The sequence below is a fragment of the Varroa destructor genome, unplaced genomic scaffold, assembly GCF_002443255.2.
Source record: "Varroa destructor unplaced genomic scaffold, Vdes_3.0 BEIS01000001.1, whole genome shotgun sequence".
Taxonomy (NCBI): domain Eukaryota; kingdom Metazoa; phylum Arthropoda; class Arachnida; order Mesostigmata; family Varroidae; genus Varroa; species Varroa destructor.
In genome coordinates, this window is record NW_019211454.1 from 48,939,949 (window position 1) to 48,950,786 (window position 10,838).

At 41.1% G+C, this 10,838-nt stretch overlaps 1 protein-coding gene across 7 annotated transcripts in view; it reads left to right on the forward strand.

The window, feature by feature from the left end:
• Positions 1-9,640, forward strand: part of Ptr (patched domain-containing protein) — a 102,593-nt gene extending 92,953 nt beyond the window's left edge. For all 7 annotated transcript variants that reach the window (XM_022790162.2, XM_086977170.1, XM_086977171.1 and 4 more), the window contains 3 exons: positions 4,486-4,638; positions 5,220-5,625; positions 6,025-9,640. In XM_022790162.2, coding sequence (XP_022645897.1) covers positions 4,486-4,638; positions 5,220-5,625; positions 6,025-7,498 — 2,033 coding nt within the window. In that variant the 3' untranslated portion in view covers positions 7,499-9,640. The remainder of the gene's footprint in view (positions 1-4,485; positions 4,639-5,219; positions 5,626-6,024) is intronic.
• Positions 9,641-10,838: the final 1,198 nt, after the last annotated feature.

Here is a 10,838-nt window from a genome sequence, read left to right on the forward strand (position 1 = left end):
TATTTCATTGACTGATAACGTTACGGCACTGTAATCGTGCTTAAATCATCAAATAAATAGAAAACCATATATATTTAATGCCAGACAGCAACTACCCTCCTACCGCTCCGTTGGTCAACATCCCCAGGAAAGCTAAATGTGGACAACCGCTTGCCTAGTTTCGTCGGCTTTTTTAAACAAATGCCAATGACTTTTAGGCGTAATGAATCGGTTTTCATAGTGGGGGCCAGCTGAGTCACACTTTGTTTGTTGTCAGTTGCTTGTCGGGGTGGGCGTACGGCGACGATACGATGAAACGATCCGATCTTCAGACGATGGCATCTGCTACCGCGTTAGCTGCAGCCGCTAATGTTACTGCTATCGTCGACGATGGTAGAGTTATGCAAGCCAAAACTTTGTTCTCTGGCAAACGCTGAACTTTAGCGATACGTTGGTTGATGATGATGATGATAGTGTACGTACCACTATTAGATTCCGTGCAGACCTCGTCCCATTCACAAGACGAAGACATTTGAACAGATAGCCAGCGCATTTAAGCACTAAAAAAAATGAAGAGTGTCTGGCGTTCTCAAATAAGTAGTAGCCTTGGATATGCCGATGATAGCCCTAGCCGGTACGACCGTATGATGTAGTAGGGGGTTTACTAAAATAGAACTTCGTCTGGTACCAGATTTTCTCTGCGTGCGGATTGCCATTACGATTGCCACACAGTGAATAGCGGATAGAAAGATGAGGCTCATATTGAAATTGTTCTCCTGATAAATAGATCAATATACTGTATGACAAAATGGAGAAAGTTAATAGAAATATAATATATATTTCGAAGCAATCGCTCTATGTGATCATTAAAGAAATAGACATTTATGGCCAGCATTGCTTTGGGAGCGACTAATTTACGCAAAGGTGAGATCTATGCTTTACAGTTAGTTAGCATAAGAAGCAAGTGTGCCTCAGATACATGTGCTATAAACGAGCATAATCCCTCTTTAGCTTCTTATGTAGGTCTAACCAAGCAATAGTGGTTCTGGGGATTCGATGCAGACAAATCTGAATAACTATCAATTTTTTTTTTACAGCAAAGTGAGATAAACAAAGTTCTTCATGAACATTCTCCGCACCGAAGAAAGTGATATCCCTTACTCATATTGGAAAAAGATCCCATATCTGGAGTACCCCCGGGCTCGTCTCCTCTACCAATGTATTATGAATAGAAAAAAACAGTAAACTGATTAAGAGCAACTGCGGCTGGGCAGATGGCGGGAGTTTTCTGATTAGAATAAGAGAGTGGAGAAATTATATGAACTTACCTATACTCTTTATCAACGAACGAATAATTTAGGGACTGCAAGCTTGTATAAAAAGCTGCTGGTTCTATTTTTAGCTACGTTTAGCACTATATCACACAATTTATCTATCTAGAAATTATCTGTCTATTTAGAAATTTGTTTTATCTCTCACAGTCGTAGCGAGCTGACCATACTGTGTGAGATACCCCTAGGGCTGAAAACTTTTGAATACGAAGCTTTCGAACTAATTTAATTTTTATTACTGAGAGGTGTTGTTGCATTGAAGCTATAGTAAAAAGCAATTTCGAGTAGCTTTTCTACATACTTTTTCAGGATTCAATTTAAATATGCTTCTCCAGTGCGGACTTACGACAAAACGAAAGTATATCGTTCATTCTGGTAAAAATCGTTGCTTCGAAATCTCGTTGCTGTTTCTTAGAGATGTGTCACCGATTTTTAACAATGACTTCAATGGCTAAGTGGGGAGTTTTTCGTTTCGCTAGAGAAATAACAACAGCGTCCAGCAGACGCGTATCGCACACGTCCCTTCAGCTTCCGCCATATGCGTTAATACATAGACAATTGATCGTTCCCACAGCGGGCTAAATGGCTTGAGTGTATTCTATAACAACATTACCAATGAACTTTATTATGTTATTATAAGCATAATCCCGATGTGATGCTGTCATTATCAGCAATGCTGTGCACTGTAACTATGGCCATAGCTACTGGGATCCTTTATCTGGTTGTACCAGGTTCAATCGATTGTCGTCTTGTTATGTCGATATGTTAGTAAGTATAGCATCTTTTCACGTGTTTATATTTGTTGTATGTGGCTGAGATCTTCTGAGTGCCGCTGCTGCCAGTTGTGTGCCTGCAGCAGCAGTTGCTGCTGTTACTAGGGTCGTTTCGACGCTGTCGGCGTCACGACGTTAACGTTTGCTTTGTCGTCACCGACGTCGCCGTCAGTGTGGAAATCAACTTCAAGAAACCTTGCTCCACTTCTGCCCACTTCTGTCACTACCGTAACAGCTACGGCTACTATCAAATATCAACACGACGCAACAAGCCAGTATCCCGCAAAGCGTCGTTACGTTGCCGCTATTACGCTTATTACGTTTACAGCTTCTTCTGCTCGTTCTGCCGCTGTGGGCAGCCACTGACGCAGTTCGTATGCCCCCCGCTTCTAGCGTCTGAGGCGAACGTATCGCTCCAGCAGCTGCGTTTACCACCGTTGGTCGCTGCTTTAAATTTTGCCGCTAACATAGAAGACCTTACATATATATATATTAGTTTGTTGTCATTGTTGTTGTTGTTGTTGTCAAACAACTACTACTACTACTACTATCTGTCATATTAAAACTTCTGTTCAGAATCAACTTAGGCCAGCCGTTTGGCTCCGAGCTATTGTCCGTTTTGCGTCGACGACGCGGTTTTTCGCGCGAATCATTCTTACCATCGCTTCCGATCCAGGAATTAATTAACGCGAACAGGAGTTGCCCACCAACACATACCTCTATAATACATACGTACGTTCGAGCATTCAGTACTCTACAATATGCCATAGCAGATGGATGCTTCTAGTCGCTCGGGCGATTAATCGAATAGGGCAGACTTGTGTTTTTTCTTTTTTACAAAATCACTGATTACTACCGGCAGCAGCCGCTGTAGGAAAGACAGCGGAAGCCAAAAAAACGCTGAGTCTGCTGATCAACCGCTAATAAAAACACTGAACGAAATCAAACGTACATAGTGTCTTTTTAAGCGATTCTTTCTCTGGCAGACGTTAGCATTGAACCCTAAAGGTTCATTACTTTATTCATGAAGCCAGCCTACGTCAGCCGATAACGATTTGGTACACGTACAAAGACTTACTGATTTAAAATATGTAGACAATTCAAAAGGTACTATGATCTGCTAAAATTGGCACATTTGTTAGAATATATCAGAAAAACTTCAATCAGATACACATCGGCGGCGTAAAAGCCACAACCATTTTAAAACAAGTTCTCCCTTTCGCTGAATTGTCTCGTCTGTTCGTTCACACAAAAATATAGGGGGATGAACAGAGCGTGGAGATCGAGTGAGCCATGTAATAAATGTGACTAGAATCAAGGATCAGCGCAATACGTATGTTTGATTTCCAAGAAATCTATTTTGAACTTGAAGCGGACATATTATATACATTATCGAATCTGCCTTATAGCCATAGCTGTAGTAACAGTCGAGAAATACTCTCAAGTCCGCCGCTAAAATGAAAGCCTCATTATGCCTACGCGTATTTTACATATAGTTGCAAATGTATATCATTTGTATAAACGACGGCATGCGACCACTGGTTCGCCTTGATCTAACCGGGTTTTTGTTAGTCACTGAAAAATTACAAAGGATTTTTTGCTAATTCGTGTGTCTGCCTGCCTGCCTGCAATCGATCCCCGGTGATAACTCATGCTGATTTTTCTCGTATCGTAACGCCAGCCTCGTAAAATCGGTCGTCGACTGTTTCGTAGTGACGGAATATTATGGTTGTGACGTATCATAGCGGATGCATCGACGCCATTTATCTTCCCTATTTATTAAGCAATTGATGACCGAAGAGTTATACACCTATACGGGCTGAAATTTAGCCTGTAGCACAAATTGTACAACCATTATTACAATATGCTTGTTATTACTAAATTGTCGAAACACGAGCAAACGATGCGCAACTCGCTCTCCTGGGCTGAACAACGTCACCGTGCGAAAGGCAAGAAACGAAAAAGTTCACGAAACGAGGCGACTAAAGGGTGCGGGCTTTGCGTTCACGACCAACGAGACACAAATCTGAATCATTCATTATACTGCTATAAAACGTGTTGTACCAAATTTCAATTCCAAATAGTCAACCGATTCCTGCTACCAGTCTGTAGGGTCGAGCAGTTAGTAAAGTACATTTATAAAGTTTATCATTCTGAAATATCAGGGCCATCTTGAGCATCGTTTCTGAACAATATATATATATATATATATATATATATATATATATATGGCCATCTCTCGCACGGACAACAAACGGAATTCTCTGTGCGTACTCTGTGCGTGAAAAACAAACACAAATGCTTCTCGATTTTTCTTACGTGTGTCACGTTGATACATAGAAGTTTCGATAAAATAGTTAATTGACTTGTGCTATAATAAATTATACAATTTTGCTCCACAGGAATCGGGATGGATGATACGTTCGTGTTGCTTGCGGCATGGCGACGGACCGATCCCAAAAAATCGGTGGTCGAACGAATGGGAGAAACCTATAGCGAGGCTGCAGTGTCCATCACCATTACATCGCTAACTAATTTTATCAGCTTCATTATCGGTCCGTATCGGTTAATTGAACACTCCAAATACGGGGGAAGTCCGGAGGAATGACACCAATATCAACTGTACACAATCAAGCCTAAAATGATGAATATCTTATGAATCATTTTTTGTTTCCTATATTTAGGCTAACCGGATATACACCTCAGTGTTAGTGTTATTTGATTGTAAATACGTAGGAAGTATTGAGAATTGCTGTTGTTTATTGAGCGGAACAAAGCTTCTTGATGAACTTCTTTGTTGAAAGGTTTAATTTAGATTATAGATGCCTTTTTCTCACTAACGCTAAAAATCAAAATATTTATTTTTCGAGATTATCCCAAGTACCAATTTTCATTAACCAGCCATGACAGATTTTCAGTATTCTAGGGTGCGTATTAGTATCAAACATTTCTGAAATCGTAAGTACACGAAATCTGCGACGACTTTGCTTTATTACCTCTCTACGTAATTTGAACACAGAGTAACAATACCAACACAACCTTCTTTCCTAAAGTGTCTGTCTCTAGTCGAAACTCAGGCGCATGCCCACTACAAGAATAGATTTTTACTCTTAGTCCTTTTTCCTTGATTCTACAGGCGCAATTACGCCATTTCCGTCCGTGAGGATTTTCTGCGTCTACACGGCTGTTTGCGTGCTATTTACGTACATATACCAGGTGACTTTTTTCGGCGCATGCATGGCCATTGCTGGGTACGCTGAACGACGGAATCTCCACGGTCTTTTCTGTTTTCCGACCCTACCGAGATCACTGGCAAAAGATAAGCCTTTGTGGTTTAAGGTGTTATGTAGTGGCGGTCTCAACCCCAACGATCCCAAGAATCCGAAAGACAATCAGGAGCATATCCTGATGGTGTTCTTTCGGGATACCTGGGGAGCGGTCCTTAGCAAAGGTTATGTCAAGGTCATGGTGATAGCCTGTTTCCTTGTCTATATCGCATTCGGTATTGCTGGATGTTGTCAGCTTAAGGAAGGTCTTGAAAGGTGCGAAACATTTAACTAATACTTGTGATATCAGAATAGATCATCATATGTAGACCTGTTTCTCAGGATAGCTTTAACGTACAGATAACGTACTCCACAGATGGACTTATATGATCCAGGGCAAAATCACTCGCTCTATGCATTACGCATACAGGATGCGGAAAACGTTATCGAGGGTTTATTAAACAGGATGTGAAAGGAACATATTGATTTTTATTAGGCAAAATTAGGCAAATATCGTCACACGAAATTCAAGATCAAATGGTTTCTGTCGAAAGCAGCTATTGTAAACTGTTTAGTATCAGACCTAATATACGCCCAAAGCTTTCCGACAAGTCGCCTTGCTAGCTAGAGAAATTAATCTAAAATCCCACTCTGAATACTACTGTCATATTTCAGATATAAGCTTGCAACGGATTATAGCTACGCGAAGACCTTCTTTAATATTGACGATAAATTCTTCCGGAAATATCCTTATCGGGTCCAGATATTCACGAATGTCACACTCGACTACTGGAACCCAGAGACGCACGAACATCTGATGGATATGTTGGATGAATTCGAAAGTAGTGCCTACATTGGCAATACGGAACTGACCGAATGCTGGTTCCGCGAGTTTCGCCGCCAGGCCGAAAATAATCAGCAGGCGCAGGTGTTCCTCGGTTCATTCGACCTGAACGTTAAGGAAGACTATATCAAAGCACTGCGGCACATGCTCAAAGTGGAGCCGTTCTCAACGTTTAAGCGTGATATTAAATTCAATGACGATTTCACCGAAATCATCGCGTCACGCTGCATCATTCAGGCGACAGATATCCGGAATGCTAACGATGAAAAGGAAATGGTTCTCGACCTTCGTCGAATCGCGGAGAACTTTCCGGAACTCAATCTGTCCGTCTACCACACGCTATTCATCTTCTTTGACCAATTCATTCTGGTACGAAGCACCAGCTTGCAGAACATAATCGTCGCTGCCCTGGTCATGGTCGTCGTCGCTATAATTTTTATACCAAATCTGTCATGCGCGTTTTGGGTGTGTTTCTCGATGGCGTCAATCGAGATTGGCGTGCTCGGCTATATGACCTGGTGGAACGTAAATCTCGATTCGATTTCGATGGTGAACCTCATCATGTGCATAGGATTTTCGGTCGATTATTCAGCACACATATCATACGCCTATCTCACGGCTTCTGAACGAGACCCAAATGCGAAAATGCGCGAAGCCCTCCACAGTCTCGGAATGCCAATCTTCCAGGGATCTATTTCTACGGTATTAGGTATTATTGTTCTGGCGTTCGCGCCTAGTTACATCTTCCTTACGTTCTTCAAGACTGTGTTCCTGGTGATTGTGTTCGGGGCACTGCACGGCGTCGTCCTGCTACCCGTCCTTCTTTCGCTCACCGACGGAATCTGTAAGAAGACGAGCCAGAAGGCCACATTCGGCCTTGACGGCGAATCACACGCGCCCGAAAATGGTCACGTGGCTTTCATCTACGGCAGCTCACCGCCACAGGGTCATCAGTTGTACAAGCCCACGTTTGACAGCATAGTCCACTTCGAAGCTGGTAAAGCCGGTGCCAATGGTCAGGAGTACTTTTCGCCCTACAGTTCGCCGAACGGCACCTACCTAAACAAGGGCCTTGTCCTTGAGGGTGACGAGGGTTCGCTACGACTTGGCACCCTGGTAGGCAACGGTGAGCTTGTGGCCGAAGGTGGCGGCAAAGAGAAGCTCAATCCTGCTTATCTTGAAGAGGAAGAAGACAAAGAAGAGGCCGCCTCGCAAAAGTCCTCCGACAGCGGGCTGGCCGACACCGTGGAGTACCGCGAGCAGAACAAGGAATCTCAGTCAAACAAACAAATGTATCATATATAGATAAGCACATGCCCTAAAAGCAAATCAGAAAGTAATGATTAATATTAGAAATAATGATACAAATAATAAATAACAATATTGTAATGTTTGTAACGAAAGTAACAAAAACATCAACAATATACGGAAATGCATATTTCAAAATACACAGATAGCAGTAGTAAAGGGTGGAAAAAATCGCCCAACGTACAAAAAAATAGACACAAGAAATTGATGAAGTTAGTGTAAACTGATTATAATGATTGTGTGGTGAAATCGATAAAGAAAAAGGGAAAAGGTTGTTGTACGAAGCATGAGAGGCTAAGACAAGTTGAAGTGTGATGCGTGACTTCATTGCAGAACCGGGAGACAAGGCCGTACTTAAAATGGCATGCCACGCACCATTTAACTAACCGTTATGGTTGAAATGTGTGAAGCTAGTTACAAATATAGCGACTCTAGACTGCATCATTGTCTTATAGTGTTGTGCCGTTAAAAGCTCTTCTATTGTTTACTGAAAGTGCGCAGATTGTTGAACTAGTCTAAATATTATCGCCACTCATTTAGTATATATTATTCGTTTGGTCCCACATCGAAGCACTGAAGTGCTGCCCGAGCATTTTCCGTGCGCGAACGAACCTGAGACGTCACTGGTAGGACAGATACATGGCCATAACATACGACGTGATCAAATAGGGAGAGCACCAAATAGAGATAACCCAGTAAAAAATGTTATTTAATAGTAGTAGTTAACTGCCTCGTCGCTACCCTGTCTCATGTAAGATGACTAAAATGGAAATCAATTAATATTTAGTGCTAGTAATATCTATTCGTCGGTATGTTGGAATACAGTCCAAGGCATCTGAGCCTTATTTCAGTGTTACTTTCGACTTGTTTCATAATGTAATCTGCAATACCTTATTTACTTGTCCAATCCGTCGAGACACCGCGTCGCGCTTGCATGGCCGCGCTTTGAAAAGATCAGACGTCATTCATCAGTATCAGGAATAGCCCTTCTTCGAGGAAAAAGATGTAATCCTGCAGGTACAATGAAATCATGGTTCATATATATACTACAAAGACAACATGACATATAACTTTTTCCGTAGCACCTCGATGTTAGACAAAGATACACCATTAATAGAAAGAAACATGTATGCCTTTTCTGAGGTATAATGTGTACAAAAGAAAATCATGGCTGTACATAGAATGATCCTTAAGGAAGACTAATTATAGGAGAGGAAACAATAGCACGTAAGCTGCACTGAGAGATAGTAAAGTTAGGCGAATTCAGCCGTAGATAGTCGGATACAAAAGAAAGGTAAAACAAAGTAATTGAATGGAGCACCGGTACGTGTCAGAATTAGCTATATTATAACGCCTTCTACTATGGTCGAATTTTGTTGCCAGCCTGAATTGTTTTTTGAAATCCTGTGCGCATGGCAGTGGATTTGATCTTGGTGGAAATTCGGGCGCTTCGCGAACAGTATTAGCTTCGCATGGGCACGTTATTGTGTGTACGATGGACTGTGGCTGGTGGTCTGCTTCAAAATTTAGTTCCCGCGAAAAAGGTCGTTTTTCGCGGACGCCATACAAATGACCCACCATCAAATTGGGCTCGTTCGACGCTAACTAGATAGAGAGTATCAAAAAGTAAAGTAATGATAATAATAATAATATAATGTAAGTGCAAGGAAACAGAAAGGAAAGAATTACAGATAGCTAAAACATATGGGCTACAAGATAATAATGTACGAAGTGGTCGAGGTGATGAGGATCGGAGAAGCGTGATTTTCTTTGCCAATACTCTGAAGGTCAGACGATGCTGATATAGTGGAAGGTCAGTTGTGTAATATTATTTAATTATTATTAAAATTATTATTACAGTAATAGGAACAATGGGAGAATGTTGCATCGATATTGATTATAATGATGATGATAATGATTATAATCAAATGTATTTATTGAGCGCAATAACGCACGTTGGCGTTCAAGGGCATAAGTGAAAAGGTAGCGAAACAAGATAGACAACATTCAAATCAGTATGATGTTAACGTGAAGAACAGCGAAGACATAGAACGTTAACACGTTTAGGTGAATTTATAGATTGTCTCTCGAAAAAACAAAGGAATGTTAAAGAAACAAAATAAACTATCCCTCGATGTATCAGGAAGCGTTTTTTTTCTTTGTCTATATTATATCGACGGCTGCTAGTGAGTAGATAGATATTTTCACAGCTTCGGACGTAAAACACGAGGACTATAGTGCTTCTATGCTTACTACACACGGTCAAAGATCATTGCGCGTAAGACAATTTCCAACTTTACCTGTGAGACCGTGTTTCCATCCAACGTTGTCAATGACTTTCTGCTTCACCATGGAAGGATAAGTAGGTAGGTTAAAAAAAATAGTTGAGGTACAAACGTTTCAATCAAATAAAAGATTACTTTGTTTTTTCGTCAAAACGTTGTACTAAAAACTAGTAAAACTAATTGTAATATTCGAAACTAATCCTCGAGCATGGCGCAATGAGATCTTTTTACCGCGCCCTTTGTGGCCAAATCACTCCACACAAAAAAATAGCTCGTCATGTGTCATAATATGATATTGTCATAATAACCTCAAAGTCTTGTATATTTTGAATGGTTTAATATAAGGATCTCGGTTATGATTACCTTCAAAATCTAGGTATTTCTTACAACGTCTCTGCAACGGAATGTTTATAGGTTAAGCCTAGCGAGGTTAGGCCTTATATATGTATATATAAATGCGATCCCATTCCAGATTTTTGTTATGATTACGTGTTTTCCATACCGTGAGTGAGCAATACAAGGCCAACGATATAACTGTTCTCTCAACAGATAACATCAGTATCTGATAAAGTAAGATTCTGTCCATTCGTTTTGTATGCGATCAACTATATACCCCATAAAGTCAACCCATAATTATCCTATACAGCGTTGTTTAATGGCTATCTACAGAAATATTTATCGATTAGCAAGAGTGATCAAATCGTTTCATTGTATTGCTTAGTTTCCTGCAAAAGATAAATGATTTATTTTTCGATGTCTTGGGTACCTATATTGCATCTCCTATATAGGTCTATGAATAACGGTCATGTGACATGCAGATATGAGTTTCAATGGAAACCATCAAAAACCCGTTAGTACGTACAAGATACAACTGCTGTTATCGTAGGAGGTAATTACGGCAAGGCAAATTCTATTGTGAGCTCCATCCTCGTGGGGGTAAAACACGCCAAAGGAGGTGGCGCCCCCACCTGGCCGTTTGTACAATTGACGGGGTCCGGCCGCTCAACGAAGCAGCAACTGATTGTGACGTCACAGGACAACACTGGGGCTGG